Source organism: Gossypium hirsutum, chromosome A11 (assembly GCF_007990345.1).
Source record: "Gossypium hirsutum isolate 1008001.06 chromosome A11, Gossypium_hirsutum_v2.1, whole genome shotgun sequence".
Taxonomy (NCBI): domain Eukaryota; kingdom Viridiplantae; phylum Streptophyta; class Magnoliopsida; order Malvales; family Malvaceae; genus Gossypium; species Gossypium hirsutum.
Window position 1 is genome coordinate 2,180,106 of NC_053434.1, and position 24,851 is coordinate 2,204,956.

Below are 24,851 nucleotides of genomic sequence, written 5' to 3' on the forward strand. Positions count from 1 at the left end.
CGATTATGCTCATTTATTATTTCTCTCACTCAAATTTATATCAATAATCAAGTTTAAAATTATAATATAATGAGTCGAATAATCAAATTTTTTAATTAAATAATTATTAAATTAAAATTTAACTTAATAATTATTAAATTAAAATTTAACTTAATAATTATTAAATTAAATTTAAAATTTTTTCCATTTTACTTTAAAAAATATATATAAACCCAAAACCTTTTTTTAAAACTATATCATTATTGCCTTTCACATTGGATTCCAACGCAAGTGCTTCGTTCTTTATTGATTTTTAAGGTATCCCCCCCATACGTCTCTTTATTCCTTCTTTCTTTCTTTTTTTAGCAATATAATATTGTTGCCCTTACGTTAGCCCACTTTCATCAATGCCCTAATCATAGGTGGACAGCCGCAAGGGTATTTCTGGAACTTTAATTATCTTGTCGGCCCATTTCCCATTCATTCGTCCTTCCCTTTTTAAATTATTTCCGGTATGTTAACCGGTTTTTTACTGACATTTATGTGGAATAAATATTTTCAATTAATAAGAAGATAATCTTTAATTAATTAGCTTAAACAATAAATACATGGTTAATCAAATCCGTGATTCAATTAGTACCATAAAATCAAAAGAGTATTAAAATGAGATGAAATCAATTATTTTCTCGATCAAATTAAATAAAATCAGTTAAAAAATAATTTAATTAATTAAATTATCGACATGGTTATTTAATTGAACCCAATTCCAAAATAGGAAAAGAAGCACATACACTCCATTAGTAGCATTTTATTAGAAAACAAATAATTAAATTTTAATTTAAAAACCTAATAATATTATATAATTTGACAATTATATCGTGAGTGAAGGAAAAAAATATAGAATAATATATAAAAATCAACACCAATAATTGAACTTAGACTCAAGAGATCTTAAATCTGTCAATTTAATTACTTATTAATAACTACATATATATTATGTTGACGTACAAATATAATTTTTTAATAATAAAAATATATGAAAATTTTAATAAAAATAATCAATTTTTTTAATCTAATTTATAAATCTTAATTTACTCATTCTTTGAATAAAAAAGTAAAATATAATCCAAATATTAATACGAAAACGACCATGATACTATTATTAAATTTACATGACATGAAAAAGCTAATCTACCTTATTATTGTCGTAATCCTCCATTACAATTATCTTATTCAAATATTAATCTCATGCAATCGATAGGATATATATATATATATTGAACAAGAGAGAATATCAACCTTTCAAAAGGAGAAGGGGTCACATAGTACTTAAATCCTATTATAATAAAATTCATTGCCTTGTTTATAAATAAAATAATATCATAAGTATCAATAGTTAAGACAGGTTATAAAGTTAAGCACGAGGAGAAAACTAGCTTTAGTTTCCTGCATTCTACTATATTTTAACCCTAGGGTACTACAAGAAAGAATATACAATACCTAACCTACCTGTTTCTGAGTTTGTCCCTAAACAAATATTTTACTATCTAATTTCTTACTTAAAAAAAACTGGAAGCCTTTCGTACGAGTGAAGTCGAAGTTTTAATTTTATTTATTTATTTTTAAAATTAAAATGATAAAAATCAAACATAATTTGTTTAATCATATTTGATTAACTTCGTTTATTTCGTAAAAAAAAAAGCTCAGTATTCATATCCAACTTTTAATTTAATTATTTATTATTCAGCTTAAGCTCGCGTTTAAGTTTTTTATGCACATAAAATGGAAAAAATGTTTTAGGAATTAGTTTTAGAAAATGAAAAAAAAAAATTGAACGAAAATGTGACTACCATACATGGTTCAGAGTTTTTTAACATCATATGATAAACAAGATCCAAAACTTCCCACGTATTGACTCACAATCCTGTGTGGCAGAAGCCCGTAATATCACCACCATTTTAGGGCAAATTACTAAACTTCAAGTCTTGATTTCCATAATAAAATGTATAAAAAAAACATATCGGGTTAACTCGAGCCAAATATTGTTGCCTGTTTCTAAGCAGACAACACAAGAGACGGCAACAAACCATCCAACAATTAACATCTAAATCATACCTAACGCCTTTCTATTAACCCCAAACAACATTAGTAATAGAATGACTTCATACTATTGATTAAATTGGAAAATACAAATAATTTTAAGTTTAATTTTACCAACTTTTTATAATCTTATCAATAACTGTTATTTTTAAATTTTATTGTTTAAATATTATATATATCTTTTATTTATTTCACCTAATATTTCATACTTTATTTAATATATCTATTTTTGAATAAGATGTGATGTTAAAATATTTTCTTATTTCATTTTGACTTTGTTTTGTCATTTTAACTAATCTATTATATAATTTAAAATTTTAACTCAATTATAAAATTGCCCAAAACTTATTATTTATATAAAACAATAAATAATATTTTTAAAGTGTTTTTATTTTTTATACAAAATCTAAAAAATTACATATCATATTAAGATTTAAATTGAAGGTATCGTGATCTCTATTATTTTAGCTTTACTATATCAACTAAAATTAAACTTGGTTTTTATATTAATATTTAAAAAATTATCACATAAAAAATTTCGCCTGTGATATGCCATAATTTAATTTTTTATAATATATTAATTTTTATAAAATATTTAAAAATGTGTTATAAATTTAAACTTTTTTTCACACTATATTTAAATTGGGATAAGGAGAGAAAAAGGATATGAAAGTAACGGAAAAGAAGAACTTTTCCATATCAATCCAAATAAGGGAAAAGTTCAAGTGAAACAAAGTAAAGGACAAAAAAAAGAAGAGAAATTGAGTATACCTTACTTTCCTTTAAAATATGGTTAAAAATTAGGAAAAAAAACGGAAAGGAATTTTAAAATGTAAATTATTATTTTTTCTTTTTCATTTTCTATATAAATTATTTTATAAAAAGGACATAATTTTAAAAAATCAAATTTTTTCTTTTTCCTCATTTTCCTTCATTTAATATAGTTATTTTAAACATAGGATAAAAAGGTTTATCGGTTTCTATTTTCTTTTGTCACCCAAACCACACGCACCCCAATAAGGCGGCAAAGACCAATTATTCGTTCACAAAAGAAACGACGTTAAAAAACGGCGTTGCGCCGTTTGCCGCCAAATCACCCATCACGTTCACTCCCTGGTAGCATACTCCTCCATCCTCCGGTTAAATCTGGAACCAGAGTTAGTGAAGTCAGTTAGTTAATTTTTGCAATAAAACAATACTTAAAGAGAAGAAACCAAAGAAAGGAAGAATCAAAGTGACAGGCAGACAACAATCGCGTAATATAAGACACACGCTCAGCGGTTTTCGGGGATTCTTTGCAACGGCGTTCACTTTTCAGAGAGATTCTGCGAGGGGTTAAGAAAATAGAAAGCGGAAAGCGGTTTGGCGAGGTGGTTTTGCAACGTTGAAAGTGGTTTTTGATTACGTTGTTAGATCTGGGGGTTGATACGGTGTGGCAAAGAGGCGGAGAAGAGAAAAAGTGAATTTGAATTAGATTTGTTAATAATTCGTAGCCTGAAGGATTTAATTTGTTTTTGGAGTTTGTTGACAGTTGTAGTTGCTTGTTGTTGACTTAAAGAGAGTTTTGAGAGAGAGTTCAATGATGGCGAATCGGGTAGAGTCGTTTTCGCAGACAAATAATGTCTCCTCTGAAGGTAAAAAGAGAACACTAATATTCAGCTTCTTTTAGTTTTTGTTTGCTTTTTTCCTGGAAAACTTTTGAAACTTTCCATGTTCCTTTTGACTGATAGGAAATGGATGCGATGATCTGTACATGGAATTATGGAAGTTATGTGCCGGACCACTGGTTGAGGTTCCTCGTGCAGAACAGAGAGTGTATTATTTTCCTCAAGGACATATGGAACAGGCAAACCTCTTTTCACTTTTCGCATTCATACTCTTTTTTTTTTTTCAAATTTCCTTTTTTTTAAATGATTAATTTCTTCTTGGATTTGTTGATTGAGATACTGCTATTTTTGGTGGGGGATTGTTTTAGTTGGAAGCATCCACGAATCAGACGTTGAATCAGAGGATTCCGTTGTTTAATCTTCCATCGAAGATTCTTTGCCGTGTCGTTCATATTCAGTTGCTGGTAATATTAACAGCTATGATTTCTAGTTGTGATTTTTGTTTACGGAGAAAATAAAAATGGAGTAATTATTAGGATCCTATTATTGTTTTTGATCTTGAGAAGAATGTTTGTTGTTGTTGTTTTTTTTTTTTTGGAGTATTTGTTTTTCTGCTCGATAAATTGAGATTTCGGTTAGATTTCTAAGTGATTTTGACTAAGCGGATCATTATATTATTCTGTCAACATGATTGATTTGGGGATAACTTTCATGGACTTTCTAGGCTGAAAAAGAAACAGATGAAGTTTATGCACAAGTGACTTTACTGCCGGAACCAAGTGTAAGAATCAATCCTTTTCCTTTATGATTTGTACATTTTTAAGTATTGAAATACACATGAAATTATTTATTTTTTATTTTTGCATCTCTAGCAATCTGAGCCAACAACCCCTGATCTGTGCCCCCCTGAGTCTCAAAGACCTACAGTCCACTCATTCTGCAAGGTTTTAACTGCATCAGATACAAGCACCCATGGAGGATTTTCTGTTCTTCGCAAACATGCTACTGATTGCCTTCCTAAACTGGTACGAGTATCTAGATCGTGCTATTTGTTTTGCCTTCTTCACTTTTTGTTTTAAATCTCTTTTTTTTTTTGATATCTTTACATGGATGTCTTTAAGGACATGAATGATGCAACGCCAACCCAGGAATTGGTTGCAAAGGATCTTCATGGTTATGAGTGGCGCTTTAAGCATATTTTCAGAGGTATATGAACACGTGATTTTTGTTGTCTTTCGTGTTCAGTCATTTGATATTATAAGTGCTCCTATGGTTTTATTAGACGTGAGATACGTTAAGCCTCCATTATTCGTACACATTATTTATATGTATCTGATTAAATGAGCAGGCCAACCAAGGAGACATTTGCTTACAACAGGATGGAGTACGTTTGTTACTTCAAAGAGATTAGTAGCTGGTGACTCCTTTGTGTTTTTGAGGTAGATTACTTTTGCATTTTTTCTACTTTGATGTCCGTCTATGTTCACCCTGAGCATGTTCTGGCTTTCTCTGGTTTTGTTCATCTCTCGTGTTAATGGGGTATTCATTTAATACTTGGCTATTTAGAGGGGAAAATGGTGAGCTACGTGTTGGAGTGAGGCGTGTTGTTCGCCAACATAGCATCATGCCGTCGTCAGTGATTTCAAGTCAGAGCATGCATGTAGGAGTGCTTGCAACTGCATCTCATGCAGTTTCAACACAAACCCTCTTTGTTGTCTACTATAAGCCAAGGTATGATATTTACAGATTTGTTAACATTGGAGATAAACATGATATTTCTTTACTAATATTTGTCTTGTATAAAATATCAGGACAAGTCAGTTCATCATTGGGTTGAACAAATATTTAGAGGCTCTTAGTAATAAGTTTGCTGTTGGCATGAGATTTAAGATGAAGTTTGAAGGGGAGGATTCTCCTGAGAGAAGGTAGTGGAACTTAATTACATGATCGCTTTTAATCCGTGATTGTTTGATCTCTTCTGTAAACACTCAACCTATCTTTGATTGATGATAAAGGTTTTCTGGCACGATCGTGGGGGTTGAAGATTTTTCTCCTCTTTGGAAAGATTCAAAATGGCGATCATTGAAGGTACCTTCTTACATGCTTCCTTCAAGTCTAAGTTGAATAATTTTGGCAGTATAAGACCGATTGTTCTTGGTCTGATCTGTTCATAATCATATGGGATTGGGGAAAGGCGGAGGACTATAATTACTATTTGTCAACAGGTACAATGGGATGAACCTGCCTCTATCCCAAGGCCTGATAGGGTTTCACCGTGGGAGATAGAACCCTTTGCTGCTCCCATTCCACCTTCTTTGACTCAACCAGTTGCAGCTAAGAACAAAAGGCCCCGGCCACCTGCTGAAATTCCTGCCACGGGTAAAGATATGTTTTCCTTATTTGACGCCTCTTCTGTTATGCTTTTGTTTCTGATAATCGAATGATCCAATCTTATTTGAATAATATAGATTTATCTTCAACGACATCAGCTCCTTATTCTGGAGTTACACATTGCCATGATCTAACACCACAAAACATTGCTGCCGAAGCAAAAGGAAATGAAAATCCTGTTATGGGGCACCACATGTGGACAGAGATGAGCAGTGGTTGCAGCTCTGTCGTGAAGACTCTGAATAAAGGAAGTTGGTTATCTTCTCCTGGCACATGTGTTCCTCATCATCTGTTTCCTGAAGCAAGAGAAGATAAAACGAGATTCTCTGCTTGGCCTGTTCCTTCGGGCTTTTCAAACCCACAGCTCAACGAAGATTCAACCTTTGATTCAACTGAAAAGGCTAAGAGATCTGAGACATCTGCTAGCTGCCGATTGTTCGGAATTGATCTGATAAACCATTCTGCAAGCTCAACACCTTTGGAGAGAACACCTGCACAACTTTCTACTATGATAATGGGTATAACTGAAGTACCAGGCCCGAGTAATCTATCATCCACTTATTCTGATCAGAAGTCTGAAATTTCAAAAGATTCTAAAGAGAAGAAGCTGGAACAATTACAGTTATCAGCAAAAGAGAACCAGAGCATGCAAAGTTGTTCTAGTTTTACAAGAAGTCGTACAAAGGTATTAAAAATTAAATATTCTCACAAATATTAATTCATCCAAATGAAGAATTTACAGAAAACTCCCTTTGGGGTTTGTGTATTGGAATAGGTTCAGATGCAGGGTATAGCCGTAGGTCGTGCTGTGGATTTGGCCATGTTTGAAGGGTATGATCAGCTTATAGATGAACTGGAGGAGATGTTTGATATTAAGGGAGAGCTTCGCCCTAGGAATAAGTGGGAGATTGTCTACACTGATGATGAAGGCGATATGATGCTTGTAGGCGATGATCCATGGCCGTAAGTAACCTGATAATGCCTGGACTATTTCCTACATGTATATATATTTTAAATCTCTTCTATAATTTAGTTTATGAATTTGATTTTATGTCCATTCAGGGAATTTTGCAACATGGTAAGAAGAATATTTATTTGTTCAAGCCAAGATGTGAAAAAGCTGAAGACGGGAAGCAAACTTCCCTTGGCTTCTATCGAAGGTGAAGGGACGGTAATAAGTTCAGACTCATCTGAAAACTAAAAAAATAAGAACCCATTTGTCTTTCATAACCTGCTGTTTATTTTTCACTGAAGTTGATGAAACCCTAATCAGTAGCTCATATTTTTTTGGAGCTGTGAGACTTAAAACGACATCATCTGGGTTTTGAAGAACCAAGAATTTGTTAATGAATTAGTTCGGAATAAGAGGCTAAGACTAGGAAAAATGTGAATACTTATAATCTTTGTTGTGGGTTGGGGTGCTTTAATTGTGGTATTTTCTGCGCTTGTAAATATAAAATGTGGTCTGGCAGTGTATTCCTTGTTTGCAGCGAGTGAAAGTGTCGCTGCTTACAGCTTTTATACTGCTGCCATTAATTTAATTAGCTTCACTGTCATTATAGGGGGTTTAATTTGTACATACTCATTAGGTTGATTATCATGTCAATTATTCAAGGATGCTTAAGTCATAATCTTATTTTATCGCCCTTTATTAGAAGGGTGACATTTATTGGCATTTGCTGTGAACATTACAATATCATATAATTTTTGGCTTGAGTTTTAAAGTTGCAGAGTTTGCTATAGATGTCTTATATAGTTTGGTCTAAATATTTTCCCCGATTAGTTTGGTCAATTAAGTGGCTTTAAAATGTTGTTTCCCCCCTTGGGACAGTAAAAAATTAGTAATTGTTTAGTTTTCTCAAATAAAAACTATATAATTTGGCGTTTAAGTTCATATAATCAGATTTTAAGCGATGGTGAATGTCGAATTTGAGCACAATTTTTTGCTATCTCAAGGCTGACCGTGCAAAGGCAGTCTTGGGGTAGGGTGATATCAGTTTATTATAAATTGGTTTGGTTTTTAAAATTTTTATTTGTTTTATAATTTTTTTAATATTATTTAATAAAATTTTAAAGTTTATTTAATGAGTATTTTTAAAATATAATAAATTTTCAAGAATTTTTAAATTATTTTCATTATTTTAAATATAAATGTTTATTGTTATATTATAAAAATTAATTAATTATAAATTAAAGAAAAAATAGAATTGGATAGTAATGGTTTTTGAACTTACATTTTGGTTCAGTCGATTTTCGTTTTTCTTTTATTCAGCTCTACTTTGGGCTACGGCATATTGCGGGAAAACGGAGCGGTTTACTGGTGTAATCTATCTTAGGCCTCATTAGATTAGGGTTCAGCCATGAATTATTTTAGAGCGGTGGATGAGTCTGCATTAAATGAATCTTCTGATGGGAACTAAAACTATCCATATTTTCCATGTTTTGTTTGACTATAAATAAGTCACTCAAGCACGCTTCTGCCAGAAGTCAGAGAACATTAAAGAATACATCCTTTATTCGTTCAAGAAGTTTTTGTTTCCAAACGCGGACATTTCTTCTTATTGGTTGGTCAAAACGTTTACATAGCTTGTAAAAGAGTGATGTTTTTACAATGCTGAGATGCACCCACTCAATTAGATACTGAGGTGGAGTTTGGGGTGTTCCGTTTAGTTTTTTTTATGTTATAATATTTAATTTTATTATTATCGTTATTTTTATATTAATAGTAAGTAAATATATCATTGATCCAAATTAAGTTTAAATCAACAAATGTTTAATATAATAATAATGTATATTGTATCTTTAAGAATCATTTATTGCATTTTTAAAGAGATAAAATAAACATAAGTTATAAAATCAAGTGGTAAGATGTAAAAGGGAAATGTAAATTTGAATGTTGAAAATAACACAGAAATAAACAGGAATTTCAACATAAATTATAGTATCGACCTGAAAAATAAAAGAAATAGTTTTCCATGAAGCTAGTGCGTCAGTCACGTCATTGACTTAACTATACTATAACGACTTTAGTGGACGCTACAATCGTGATTGGGTCTCAACAAAAAGTCGTGACTGGTACTGCTGGCCTTGACGAAGACTATACTAGTCACTTGGATTACGAGCTCGTATCGTCTTTCATACATTCCATTTCCATTTTCGCTGATTTGTTTGTGAAAAGAAAAACAATTTATGGTGACTACCCGCCAAAAAGTTTGGAGGAGAAAAACAATTTATGGTGACTACTCGCCAAAAAGTATGGAGGAGCCATGTCTAAGAGATTTGCACCGCCGCCCATGTTCCTCTGCTCCTTCACACGCTCAAGCCTTCACGATGGACGGTCCCAAACCGTGTGTTTGCGGCAGTTTACACCTGTGCCTTCGTTGCTTTGTTCTTTTGCCATGCTCGGACACTTCTCCCTCCGAAACTCTTGTTTCTTTCTCTTTAACACTATCGTTGTTCATCTCTGAGAACATTGAAAAGTTCTTGGAACCAAGTGATTTGCCGGGGTTGGATGTCTTCATTTGCACGGCGGATCTGTATAAGGATCCGCCGACGAGGGTGGTGAATACAGCGTTATCTGTGATGGCGTACGAGTATCCGACAATGGAGGATCAGCTCTAACTCTCTTTGCCTTCATGGAAGCTGCGAAGTTTGCCGCCTATTGGTTACCTTTTTGTAGGAAGAACGGTATAACGACGAGGAGCCCCGACGAATATTTTGCATCCAATTGCTCAAGAACCATTGAACCTGGGAAGATTAGGTAAAATAAATATTTAGCTTACAATGAAACTTTTTAACTCACATGGCTTTTATATGTATCTAAATAAAAAATAAATAAAATATGGAACAAGTTTTTGTATTTTTATATATTTAGAATTTAGTCTATCAATTTTTATTTTTAAAAATTTAGTCCCTCAACTTTTGTTTTTAAGAATTTAGTTTCTCTAATTTAAAAATTTTAAAATTTAAATTTAATTGTTAACACCATAAAGATCTCTTGTTAAATTCATTAGCGTGATATTTTGAAATAAAAAAAAATCATCACATTATAGCCATATAAATTTTTTTTTTACTATTGTAATAAACATGAATTTAACAAAAAAATTTTATCAATATTAACTTTTTAAATCCAAAAAGTAAGAGGGCTAAATTTTAAAAAAAATAATTTTGACAAAAGAATCTTGAAATAAAAGTAAAAGAGATTAAATTTCAAATATACGAAGAGTACATGGACCTAGAGCATATTTTAACCAAGTCAAAATTTTACATTTAATCTGTTATTTTCACTTAAATAAAAAATCACTAGTCACTTAAAAAAGGACTAATTTGTACATTAAAGATAAGTAATCGTCATTTCCCAAAATAATGGAAAATCTGCCCCAAGTCTATTTGATATAATTTTATACCAGTCGATATAAGTTCATATTCGAGTGAAAGGCATAAAGGTACGAAGATAGTGACATAAACAGTAATAAATTGTAAAATTTTAAGGGTTAAAATTGTTGCAGGTAATGTATGAGAGCATGAAATTCAGAAAAGAAAACGTTGTTGAAACCGGAAGAGTTTATGATGAGTACATAACCAACGATAAAGTTCATCAGGCTTTCAGTAAATGGAGTACTGATCATGGATTTACCTGTCAAAACCATCCCTCTGATTCAGGTTTTTCAACACAACATTTATGTCAGAAATCAATGAATGCATGTCAATCGACATAACAACGTTGTTATTTGTCAATAACCAGGTTTTGTTGGAGAAAAACCAAGACAGAGACATTACAGGCCGTTGTTTGCCAAACCAGGTTTATGTCTCTACACAGAAGAGCACCTCACATCTCCTCACCATTTCAAACCCGGTGCCCTTAATGTATATATATATATATATGAACTTTACTTTTTTAAGTTTATATACATGTGGATCTACTTATATGGTCAATTTTGTGTTTGAAGGTTAGTGTTTCGGCTGTTATGACAAATGCGCCTATAATTTTATCCTTAAGACTGTAACACGTATTGGAATGATCCTAGAACACCCTTTCGTGCCTTTTGTTATGTGTTAGACCCTGAAATCCGGAATCGATTGGATTACATTCACTTTCCTCAAGAATTCCATGGTCTAAATGAGACTGATAATTATGCTGGTCGGCTTATACGTTTGTTTAAACTTAATCCTTCTGGCTTAGATGGGTTATCCGGACCTAATTATATGGGAACTTGCTGTTTTATTCGCCAGCGATCTTTGTTCGGAGACCCGTCAACTTTGGTTTCACCGGAAATCAGGGAATTAAGTCCTGATTATGTTGTGGACAATCCCATTACTTCTCCATCAGTTCTTGAAGTTGCTCACCGAGTAGCTGGATGCAATTATGAAAACCAGAGCAAATGGGGCTCTAAGATAACCTGTGGCCGTACATACATACATACATACATACATACATACATACATACATACATACATACATACATACATGTTTCCTTTGGCTTTTGCTGTTGTGATTATACATGCTTGCAAAACAGTGATATGTGCAGATTGGGTTTAGATATGGGTTACTGGTGGAGGACTTTTACACAGGTTTTAGACTGAAATGTGAAGGATGGAGGTCCATATTCTGCAACCCTGAAAAGGCTGCATTTATGGGAAATGCACCCTTAAACCTTCTTGATGTTATGCACCCTTAAACCTTCTTGATGTTCCTTTTCAGAACAAGAGGTGGCAAATTGGTCTCCTTGAAGTGGCTTCTTCAAGATACAGTCCAATAACATTTGGTGTTAAAGCTATGGGGCTGTTCATGGGGTTAGGCTATTCAAGCTATGCATATTCTTCCATTTTGTCAATTCCAATCACTACATATTCCTTTGTCCCTCAACTTGCTCTCCTCAATGGTCTCAATATCTTCCCAAATGTCTCTGAGCCATGGTTTCTCCTTTACGTGTTTTTGTTTCTTGGAGCATATGGGCAAGATTTCTTAGAGCACTGTGTTGGTGGGGGAACAATACAAAGATGGTGTAGTGATCAGAGAATGTGGATGATCAAAGGGCTTTCATGTTTCTTGTTTGGGTTAACCGAGTTCTTGCTTAAATCCATTGGGATTCCAACACAGGGTTTCAATGTCACCAGAAAGGCAATCGACGATGAGCAAAGGAAAAGATACGAGCAGGGGTTGTTTGAATTTGGGGTGTCATTGCCATGTTTGTACCACTAACAATGGCAGCAATTGTCAACATATTCTCAGTCACTTATGGATTGATTCATTTCGTCAATGGCAGCAACAAGGAAATGGGGTTAATGCCATTGTTGTTATCAGCTTTAATTACCTGCCGATTTATGAAGCTATGGTATTGAGGAGTGATAAAGGGAAAATGCCTATTAGAATTTCATTTACTGCAACAACTCTGGTATTGGCTGTTAATTGAGTAGCTTCTCTTGTTCTCAAGTGACATGGTGGCTAGCTAGTTGAAATATTAGGAACACAGATTACACAGTTGTTTTTGTGTTGACTGCTTTCTTTAACTTGCATTATTGCTGTGAAGTAAGATCTATTTATCAATAAATTGGTTTTAATGGGTCAACATTGATGGGCTTTGAGCCGGTTTCGTTTTTGTGTATCCCACGTTGATGGGCAATGGCCCATAGGATTGGCTACGTGAATCCACCAAGGGCAAAAAATGGCTGAAGATTGAGCAATGTAACGTCGAGGATCATGGGAGGGAACGGCATCGTTTTGCAGTCCATCTATTCCTCTCTTTGGTGTAGAGGTCTTCAAACAATCAGTTTATTATTATTCGACCCTAACTATAATTAACTGAATTAATTGAAGTTGCAAAACTATTAACCCTTTATATCAGTTATAGATTCATTTGGTTTATATATAATGTATTTTTTTAGCAGACACCAAAAGTATATCCATGCGAGAACTTGCGGGTGGAGAAGCATAGGTAGATCCTTTGTTCGAACTTTGCTTACTCTTTGGAACTTAAAAACATTTAGATAATCGATTGTGGATTTCTTTTTCTATGAGTTTGGTGCCGAAATTTGCTAAAAGAACAGTATGATTGCCAGAACGATTACCTAAAGCTTGTCGAAGACATATCCTTTCACTCAAAACTAAATAGGCATGATAAAGGAGTTTCTAAATAGGTAAAATAGTAAAATATTGATGGGCGCTTTTGGTTTAAGAGAATCTAGCAGAGGTACGTACGTTATAAGTAATTGACTGATAGGTACCCGCGTGAAAAGTGATTATTCACCTTATTCCTTAATCATATGGTTAAAGATTTTTTATAAATTAAATTTGAATGTAATTATATGTGTAATTACTCTAATTCTCATATTTCTTGTAAGAATTGGAAACTGTGATTAAGTGCTGCAATTATACTTAATTCGTCAAAAACTACTAATTATAATGATTACCTAAACATGCTTTCTTTGTATAATTACAAAAGATTACATCTAAATTTAATTACTAAATGAATTTCTAAATACTACATTATTAAAATAATAGCTATCTAAATTTATACTATATATTATCATCTCAAAATTCGAAATAGAAAACATAAGTGGGCACAAATGCACATGTTGGTAAATCAAGTCTGCTAATAGTGACAAGATTGAAAGTAAGAAACAGCAACAACTGGCTCACAATCCTTTGCTTTTGAGTATGGGAGTTGACAACAAGGCTTTTTGTCTAAATGTCCCACAATTGTTTGTAGCCATAAAAAGAAAAAAGAAAAAAAAAATCCACACCTTCTATATTACAACCAAAATCAGTTATATTTACATAATTAAAATTATAATTTTGAAATTTGTTATCAGCACCTACTTTTTAAAATAGATTGATAGAATATAAAAAATTAATCACTAAACTCAATTTAGTAAATACATTAAGAAATTAAAAATAAATTACAGATTAAAAAAAAAAACAAGTTTATATGTGAAAGGAGCGGTGAAATGCACACTGATGGCGTATATCAAAAGCTTTGTTTGTTATCGGAATTGCAAATTGGTGTGAGAGTCAACATTTCCGGTGGTGCAAATCGTTTTCACGGCAATGGAAAAGAGAAAATTCCTTGTTTAATCGGCGTGGACATAGAAAAAGATTTTAGATAGTAGACTAAATGATTAAGTTTCTGTAGTTTTCCTGAAAATTTATTTTCAAAGCAATCAAAATTCTCCGATTAATCGGCGTGAAAACTGGGCTACTTGACTGCTGGCTGGTGGTGATCACAAAAAATATTATTCAGATTTCCCTACTCATTAATTATATATAAAACAAGTCTACCATATTAGTGTAATTATTCTATACATATATTAATGGAAGTGTGAAATTAGAATATTATCAGGTCTTTAAAAAATAAAAAAAATTATTACATAAAAAATATATGACAAAATTTTAACTTTGGAGTTTTTTTATTTTTTATTACTAGCGAATAATTATTTTAAATATATATTTATATGAGGAGGGTTCACTTATATCAATGTAAAACTAAAGTGTATTTACACTTTCTATATATTTTTGTAGGATTAATAATTTAATGATTAACCATCATATTTTCTAACTATTTATTTTATGTTAAATTGAACGTAAATTAAATCTTTTTAACTATTTTTTTTATGTAAAGTCTTTTTAACTATTTAATAAATATTAATATACACAGTACCTTTTTAGAATGATATGATAGGGATACCGGTTCGATTTGAAAATTTATATGTATGACAAGTACAATTATATTGATAAATTCAATGATTTAATCATTAAAATATTAAACATTTAAAAATATATAAGGAACGGTGTAAAACTAAAGATCCCTCCCTTTTCTCTCTCTATATACTTGCTATAATTAAATTTGTAAGAATTGAATGTCACGAGTCAATCGATTATCAGTTTAATTAAAAAATAATTAAAATATTTTTTTATATACAAATATTTATCTTTTTATACAAAATCAATAAAAATTCCAATTAAAACTTCATATTTCATTTTTATATAAATTTTTAATATATATTATAAAAAAATTAATTTGTGTGATTATGTGGCATTCAATGGTTTGAGGTTTTTGATTGCAGTATCTTTAAATCTTTTCTTAATTTCGATTATTTTTTTCTTGTGTCCCAAAAAAAAAAAAACCAAAATCTGGCATTGAAGATACAATATTTTATTCTGAAGTGTTCAAAACCTTAATATATAGAAACAAAATTCGAGGTTTTTACCAGGTTTAAGGAAAATAAAAAACATTGCGGGTGGATTTGGTCAGCAAATGATGGGATTTATTGCCAGCTAAGGAATATTGGAAGAGATTTGATAGAATTATCAACATTAGTGGAAGGATTAAGGGATAATTATTTATTCTCACTTCTAATTTAGCTTAATTTTCAACCTCTCACTTTGAGCGCCTATTTTTTTTATTTATTTATTTAAATTCAACTGATTTTGGTTTCAAACACCACCGAATAGGTTGAAATATGACTTTTGACTTATCAAATTATTCAAATTTTAAAATATTAAAAGTATACTCAAAATCCATGTATCTTTTAGGTTTTTAGAATTTAGTTAATTTATTTTTATTTTAATGAATCTTTTTTTCAGTTTTAAAAATATAAGTTCAACTGTTAAAATTCTTTTATTAAATTCAGATTTATTACAACGTCAATTTTTTTATTACATAATATAGATATTTAATTTTGGCTGCTAACATTTTATCTCTTCCTTAAGACGAAAAATATTATATTTTAAAAAATTGTGCTACCAAATGTATCTCTTTCGGAATAAATCTCTTGTTTAGAATAGTTGTTGTTTAGAACAACTGTTGTTCAAGAACAGCTATATCCATAATCGCTATGTTTAAAACAAAACTTTAGTTAAAACAATTGTCATCCAATATAGTTGTTATTTCAAAACCGCTCCTTGTTGAGAATGAAACAACTCTTTGTTTCAGGAATAACTATATTTAAAACAACTATTGTTTGAAATAACTTGTATTTAGAATAATTATGTTGTCTCATAAGAGTCATTATTGAGAATAAGTTTTACCAAGAAAATATATCATTACAAAATAACTATTATTCAGGAACAACTCTTATAAAAAAATAACTATATATCATCTTACATTTCAAGAAATGTTTCACATGGTACCGTTTCGCCAAAATAGAAGAAGTGGAAGCAACCTTGAAATATAAAAGAGTTTTTGGGTTATCTTCATTTTTGGGATGTTTCAGAGAGCTTAATTTGGTGGATCAAATATAGAGGTAATTAAGAGGTTTCTTCTTTAACATTTTCCTGCAATACTGAGTGTTGTTCTACTTTCTCAAAAACATGGTGAACTCTTCTTCATTATTCATCATCACCATAATAAACAAAACCTTCACCATTCTCTCTTAACTAGTAATGCCATTGTAACTAAAATTTATTCCTTTATTCTCGTTAATTGCTAGCTTTGTAACTCCTATTCTTGGAACATTATAGATAGGAGCCTTTAATGACTAGTGAAAGACTTTTGAAACTTTGAAATTCTGACTCTCAAAATTCTCTTAATTTATTGTCTTTGCTTAGTTTTATCGTCAACCACATTTCTCTTTCTCCGCCTTATCAACCACCACTTGTCGTTGGTGCTCAATGTTACCGTATCTACTCTAATCTTCCTCTCCATTTCTTTCGGTACATCCCATTTACTTATTTACAACGTTTCCTTCCTCCATCAAAAGAGCTCTTTACACATAATTATTAAGTTTTTCTTGTTTACTTCAAAATGTCGCATAACAGAATAAATTTTTAATCATACGTATATTTTAAATTTAAAAGAATCTTGAAAAAAAAAATTCTAAATAAACGAACGATACAATAAACGGAGTATATTTTAACCTAACCGTTATTATAATAAACCAAATCCTCGAAGACTGAAACAAGACAGAAAAAAGGTTCGTACTTTCTCTATATAGTTTTATCTTGGAATTAAAGGAAGTTTCGTTGCGAATGGGGTTTCACTTTCAGTTGGACTTTTCCGGGAAAATGAAAAGGAAAAAAAAAAAACCCAGAAAAACTCAAAAGAAAATAAATGACGTCATTAATGAATAATAATAAGAATAAAGCTTGCAGTAATAGTGCTTTGAATTGAAAGCTTGAGGACCAACAGTGGGTAACTTATAGAACTAAGAAATAATGAAAGTGATGATTAAGGGCCATGTGTGCTTAATTGCTAGAGAAAGGTTTCCTCTGCAAATCCCCATCGTTCTGGTTTTTTCCAGTTCACCATGAAAGCTAAGAGACAACAATACCTCATCAGCATTCACATGTGTGTGGCTCCACAATCATTTCTCTCTTTTATATATATATTTATATATAGTAGCAGTGATTGTATACTACAACAAGCTACTGAATTAGCATGAATTAGATATTGTATACAGGTGCCTTGTGGGGGTGGCAGAAAAACCACCGTGTTTATTTATAGTTAATCTTATATTTAATTATTGTTATAATACCATTAATGTTAACTCCGACTATAATTTTCTGCAGGAAACTAAAAGATGAAAAATCATTAAAAATAAAATAAAATGAATTTAATTTTAAAAATAAATATTAACTCATACGTTTATAATAAGATAAGAATATTTGAATTTTTCAATACGATAAAATACAATTATACGATAAATTTTCTGATATAATTTAGAATTTAATAATTAATTTTCAATTAAATTATAGGTATTGGTGATAATAAATTTAGTAAAAGATAATAGGATAATAATTACAGGTGCTATATATATTATTACTTTAGCAATTATTCGGTGGAAAACACACGTGATTTGTAGTAATAAAAACATGTTCATAGAAAAGCTTCAAGCTTGTATATTCCTGTTGATTATTAAACTTTTTTAATCACCACTAATAATTTCTCTCTTAATTTGTACGTGGACATGATTTTTCCATGTAGTAATTTTATTATTTGCAGCCATTAAATTGAAAAAGAGCATAAATAAGTATTTTTAATATAGAACTTCATTCGAAAATCAAATCTACATAAGCCACCTACTAAGTTTACCTATGTTGGCCGTCGTGACAACACTCGCATTAAATTTGAACAATAGCAAACCTTAAAATGAAAAAGAGGACGTGTTAATTTGTCCCCTTTCTCTTCCAAAATTCCTTAGAATTAAAATATTATTATCATAATAAATAAATTCATAACTTAATATTTTTAAAACCCAGTTGACATTATGATCTTACAACTAGTATGTGAAAACAATAATAGTTTCTGGATTTATAGCAATGAGATATGTATCTTTCATTTCTATCTTTTAATCTTTATATAATTATTTTCTTTTAATTTGTGGAAGCTTAATAATTGTCGACTTAAAATTGCAGACAAATCCATATTTTCATCACCCTATTTTTAAAGCTTATCCCTGCATGTTGTGATCTGCCAGGTTGTACCCCAACCCAACGTGCCCACATGGGGTTTCACTGCCATGGCCCTTTTGCTCTATAAAAGCCTCGCCCTGCTTCAACATTTCCTCACTCAACAACACTTGCATTAAGTCTCAAAGATATCACTGCAAGAAAAAAAAAAAACCAGACATGGCTTCCAACACTGTTGCATCCGCTGCTCTTCTTCTTACCTTGAACTTGTTGTTCTTCACTTTGGTTAGCTCTACCTACGTGCCTTGCCCACCACCACCAAAGAGCCACAAGCCTACCCACAAAAGCCCACCCTCGGCACCTGAACAGCCAGGCACTTGCCCCAGAGATGCACTGAAACTAGGCGTTTGTGCTGATTTGTTGGGCTCAGTGCGCGTTGTTGTTGGACCGTCGAGGACCAAATGCTGCTCTCTCATTTCGGGTTTGGCTGATCTCGATGCTGCTGTTTGCCTTTGCACTGCTATTAAAGCTAATGTGTTGGGGGTTAACCTAAACGTTCCTGTTTCATTGTCTTTGCTCCTCAATTCCTGCGAAAAGCAAATGCCTGCTGGTTACAAATGTGCTTAAGCTCATTTCCACTGTTTCCTCAGCAATGTTTGGGTTTTTCTTTTACGTGTTCTTTTTTTTTCTGGGCTTGTTTAATTTGGTATTTTGATATGTCAAGGGTTAGATAAAATGGTAAAGGTTTCTTTTACCTTAACCAATAGTCAATTCTCATCTATTTATACAATATTTGTCATGTTAGTAAGAAAGAAGGCTTCTCGCCTTCCAATCCATAAATTATGTACCTTACAAATCAGTGAAATAATTGGATGAAAAAATAAGTTAATTTATATTTGTTTCATTTTCCTCTCAAATCTGTTTCTTTTTTCCTCATATCATGGACAAATATAGTATAAGTGTGTCTATTCAATGACATGTAATTGTGCGATGCTATGGTCTGAAATTTCTTGTCATGGGACTTCGACATGAGATCTCAGTCAGTTCTTGCTTGCATTAGGGAAAAAGCTTCTCAGATAAATTTAACCCAATTACCTTCATATCTTCTATAAATTTATGTTATTCCCAATTTTTTTTTAAATATTTGTATTTGATATTTGTACTTAATTCATAGTCGAAAATGAGTATAGTATATAAACTTTTAACGATTCATATAAATACTTGAAAAGCTTAAAAACATCTAAACAAATCTGTATTGAATATATATTCATATATTTTGGTGGTTGAAGGAAATCCGCTTCAAAACAAGCAATAAATTATACAACATAAATTTTGATTTTTTTTGTTATATAATTCATTATATATAAATTAATTAAGATACAATATAATTATTAATTATGTATTTGAAAGTTAGAATAATATAAATTTTACCTTAAAAAAATAACATGAATTTTTAAATTTACAACAACTCTTTTTAAGTATTAAAGTTTTTCACATTTGGTAAAAAAATTTTTCCAATCCTTTCAATTTTGAAATCGAGTAAATTAAAGATAATTTATCACTACGTTAATATTTTTTTGTCAATTGTACATAATTTTGATGGTATAATAATAAATTTGGCTCTCCATGTTTACATATTTTGCTAATTTAGTCTTGATTCCAAAAAATTCAATAAATTTAGCCTCAAAATTTACACGTTTACAAAAATATTGCAAACTAAATTTGTTAAATCATAACAAAATTGATAGAATGTGTAAATTATGAGAGCTAAATATACCAGTCAACTTTATGTAAAATTGATGAAAAACATTAATGCTGTGATTAATTGTCTTAATTACACACTTTTGAAATTAACAAGGATTAAATTGCTTCGATTTTTTTTAAGAAGGATTGGAGAGATCTTTTTACTCAAAAAAAATCAAAGTCACCACAAAACTAGAGATTCAACAAATTAATCAGTTTGAAAATCGATCGTGAATGATATGTTTGTATTGAAACAAACAATTACCGGCCCAAGATTGATGATGAATATATATATATATATATATGTGTTTATTACTATTAAGTATATTCATTTTCATATATTGTAAAAATTTTACTTAATGGAGAGAGATCCATTTACACTGATATAAAAATGTAGTTTTATACCCTTCTGTAATTTTTTATAAGATTAATACTTTAATAAACCAACTTTCATTTTCATGTTTCATTCATGTAGATGATACAAATTAAGTACAAATATCTTGATAAATTCAACAATTAAAATTTTAAAATATATATCGTATAAAAAATTACGACTTTAATTTTTCACCAATGTAAATAGATATATTTATATCAAATATGTATTTGACACAAATGTCAACTACTTAGAGAAAACGAAAAATTATTAGGTTATCACAAGGCTGTATTAAAAAAAAAAGACAGAAGAAATTGCCCAAATGATCAGATTTATTGTAAGCCTGGGGTTTGGTCCACATTCTTCAATTATTGTTCCATTTTTGTCAAGCCAACTGGAAATTATGTGGGGTTTGTAAAATCTTGTGCTTGATATCAGTATCTGTGGGCAGTGGCTCTCTAACAATAAACTAAAGAATTATATCAAATTAGTTGTAGGTCCGAAATTGATTTCTTAAAGTTATATTATTCGGAATATTTATAAAAAGCTTTTTTTAACAATAAATATATATGATACATTGATTTTTGTTTTGCCGACGAGATGATGTAGAAAGCAAGTTGAAGAAGGGAGGAATAAATGGTATCAAAGATCAACATCCATGAAAGGAACTTAATTGGATTTATTTGACATAATTGGGTATTTAAAATTATATATTACCAATCAATTGAACAAAATAAAATTATATGTATTTTTTCAATTACTTGATAAGTTAAAAATAAAAAATTCAACGGGAAATGTCAATGGGTGCTTAATTTTCAGAATCCAAAAAAGTTGCGGTGCAGGCAGGGAAACTATACAAAGCACTAAAAATGATATAATTATACGTGAATCATTCCCCTTTTGGTCCACTCAAAAATACAGTGCTTGAAATACACTATTCATACTTGGGTTAATAATAAAACAATAATTATTATTAAGGGAGTTTTTGCAAAGTCTTTGCTCCTAATTCTTGTTTTTTTTTTCTTCTAATTCTATATTATTCATACTTGGTTAATTAATATTTTGAAGAGAAATAAAAAATCACGATTTATTAAAAATGATTTCTGAAAAATAATTTATTTTTTTTAAAAAAATAATATTTTTTAATGTTTGGATCAATTTGTGTAAAATATTTTCGATTATTTGATAGATTTCTTGAAAATATTTCATAAAAGTTGTTTTCAATTAAAAAAATATATATATGAGATTTTTTTCTCTTTTCATTATTTAATTGAGTTTTTTTTATATCTATAAATTTATATTTTAATTTGTTCTTTGTAAAACAAACATGACATAAATATATTTATTATAAAATATTATAGTACAATTTCCTTTTAATGATCAAAATTTATTTAATAATAAAAAAATAATCAATGTCATATGTAAACTTAATAATAAATAATGCTTAATTAAAATTTAATTTAAATTATATATATTACATATATGAGAGTATATATTGACACATTAGAGTTGCAATGTACAAATGAAACTAAGTTGAAACAAATACTCATATTCATTAAAATTTTATTTAAAAAAATATTCGATGACAATTTCATGAGAGATTAACACATAATACTTATAACACTTAAAAAAAAAATCCACCAAATACCAGAGGGTTTCTCTCTTCAATTTTTTAAAAAAAATGTTTTTTTAAGATTATCTAAAAACTAACATTTTTCTAAATAATTCTACTATCTGGTATATTCCTTTAAAAAAAAATGAAAACGAAAATTTAAGAGCCATTGGAAACAAACAAAGGGTAAAGCATGGAAATCTGTGAAAATCTGAACTTTGCTCAGAATCACGTATTGGACATTGAAGTTTGCAATCAAACCCTACCATCTTCAAGGGAAATAAAAAGTTTTTCAATTTAAAGTCTACATTTTCTCAATTTAATTAAAAATAATAATAAGATAGTTATTAAATTATTTAAAAGTTTTTATTTAAAGCATTAAATTATTTTAATATTTTTATTTAAGTTATTAAGATTTAAAAAATAAATTTAGCTAGCGACTAATAGAACATACCTTAAATCTAAATTGATCTAGCAATCAATGTCAAAGATTAGATAAGAAAATTATTTAGATTTTGGTTCACAGATTTACAATGTTTAAAATTGTTTAAAAAAAATAATTTATAGAAGAAAAAAGAAATGAAAACTTTTAATTGGTACAAATTGTAAATAGTGTGAACAAAAAAAGCCGTATAAAGCCGTATAGTAGTGAATTCAACGGTCAAATGACTTTAATGAAAATTTTCCAATAATACAGTGACGTTAATTATATAGTTTACCCTTATTTCAAAATCAGATCTCTTGGAATCCTTCACTATTTATTTTCAAGAATGTTTTGTTATATACTCTTAGCTATATTTAATTTCTTTGATCTAACACTATCAAAAGCTCATGAAGAATAATCTTGTAACCCTTAGTTCAAGGGTTCGAGGTTTATTGCCATGCACCTTAAAATTTTTCGTCTTCTTGAATTTTCATGTTGATATTGTCGCCACCGCCAGTTTATGCTTGTGTTATTTATACGCAGCCACATCCTCCGCCCTAACCCACCACGTGCGGCGGCAGAGGTGGAGATAGGAGCAGCTTTCCTTACCCTCCTCATGGCTTCCAGCCTGGGTTCTGCTAGGGTTTGTATTTTACACTGATTAGGGTTTATTTTCTATCATGTAATGTCTATTTACTGACAGTTAGATCTTGGTTTCTTGTTTCTAGTTTTAAAGTAGGCATTTTAGAACCTTGTTAATCATTGATTAATTTAGCAATGTTAATACTGTCATACAGTTATTAGTTTGCATTTAGGTATAATTTCATTGATCCACGTGTTTTAATCTCATTAATAGTTAAACATAAAAGTTTTAATTAAAAGATACATGCATGTGGCATATCAATAAAACAAATCATTCCTGTTTACAGATTTGACCTCATCAATGATTAAAATTACATTTTTATCCGAAATATGATTATGTCTCGAAACCAGCTAATAATCTTGAATCATGTCTGCCTTTTATTTTTAACATTTTTATTAATATTTTAAAATTAATATATAAATTGTGATCTCATTTTTAGAGATATCAATTTAATTTTCTAATTTCATTGGTCCACGTATAAGCTTAATTAATTAACTAATTTGCATGGGAGTTGGATTTTTTTAATGTTAATGAAGTAGAATTATATAGGTTGCTCTCAAGAATCAAGATCTTGTCATAATTAAGCAAAATTCATGTGTTCAGACCACTAGACTAGTTCACGGGTTCGAATTGGTGCTTTAAGACAAAGAGACATTACTTTCCAATTCTGCTTATGGAGATTCACATTGAATCCAGGTTTTATGACTGAAATTCTCGTGATTCCGTATTTCTGACATTAGTTCATTCAGTAAAAAAAATATTTTTTTAAAAAATATAATAAATATTTTCCGTTTTTTAATTTTTTATATAAAAAATAAGTTAAACTTAAAGTAATTCTTTTTTTTTCTTTTTTTGAATTCGCATAAACTTAAAATATCTAGCTCTACAAATCCTTAATTTTGCTATTCTAACCTAAGGCTTATTAATGTTTTATGTTAAACTTTTATATTTCTTTTTCACGTATCATAATTTAATATATAATAACAAATTTTCAAAACTTTCCATAATTTTTAATGGTTAGGTTTCAATATTTATTTGCTGGATCAAACTGTTAAATATTTCCTTCAATTAGTCTTTTAATACTACTTAAAAATAATTGATATTAGTTAACGACTTTTTTTTCGTACTTCTGACTCAGGATGTATTAAATTTAGAATAATTAAGATATTCACTACTCTAAATATGAGTTCAGATCGAGTTATTGTTTCACCTTATTCTTGTACTTAAAAAAAAACATAATTAAGAAAGAGCTCAAACCCTCATTAATATCTTGAATTCTCAGCATATAGACGTGGGAAATAAAAAATGTTGGACAAGTTCAAGGAATCTTTGTCTTTTTTTGTGCAATGAAATGAAAATGCTTATTTTTTTTTTTTGGTTAGTTTTCACATGTGAGATTGCTTACATTTTACTCAGCAAATTCTCAGTCACGGACTCAACACTGTGCTTTGCAAATATTCTTTTTCTTGTTAATTTTGTTATCATTGCTATATATATATATGTATAAATATCGATTATTAATATCTCTACTAAAATAATAGATACTAGAAGACAAGGGGAATAAAACATTTGAAAATTGTAATAATGATAGAGACATGTTGCATGTTGAGAAAAATAAAAAAGAATACAAACA

General features: G+C 30.1%; 2 protein-coding genes and 1 pseudogene across 2 annotated transcripts; all 3 read left to right on the forward strand.

The window, feature by feature from the left end:
- Window positions 1–3,076: 3,076 nt before the first annotated feature.
- Window positions 3,077–7,752, forward strand: LOC107924260 (auxin response factor 9). Its single transcript, XM_041080517.1, has 14 exons — window positions 3,077–3,713; window positions 3,810–3,925; window positions 4,055–4,150; window positions 4,411–4,467; window positions 4,559–4,711; window positions 4,808–4,892; window positions 5,035–5,125; window positions 5,253–5,417; window positions 5,498–5,611; window positions 5,702–5,774; window positions 5,912–6,065; window positions 6,155–6,762; window positions 6,853–7,040; window positions 7,140–7,752. Exons 1-14 carry the CDS (start codon window positions 3,659–3,661, stop codon window positions 7,276–7,278), a joined length of 2,094 nt encoding a protein of 697 aa, XP_040936451.1. The 5' UTR covers window positions 3,077–3,658; the 3' UTR covers window positions 7,279–7,752.
- Window positions 7,753–8,294: 542 nt separating this feature from the next.
- LOC107923480 (cellulose synthase-like protein G3) lies at window positions 8,295–12,928 on the forward strand (annotated as a pseudogene).
- A 5,525-nt stretch (window positions 12,929–18,453) lies between these two features.
- LOC107922776 (14 kDa proline-rich protein DC2.15) lies at window positions 18,454–19,316 on the forward strand. The gene has a single exon (XM_016852941.2). It carries the CDS (start codon window positions 18,643–18,645, stop codon window positions 19,048–19,050), a length of 408 nt encoding a protein of 135 aa, XP_016708430.1. The 5' UTR covers window positions 18,454–18,642; the 3' UTR covers window positions 19,051–19,316.
- The last annotated feature ends 5,535 nt before the right edge of the window (window positions 19,317–24,851 follow it).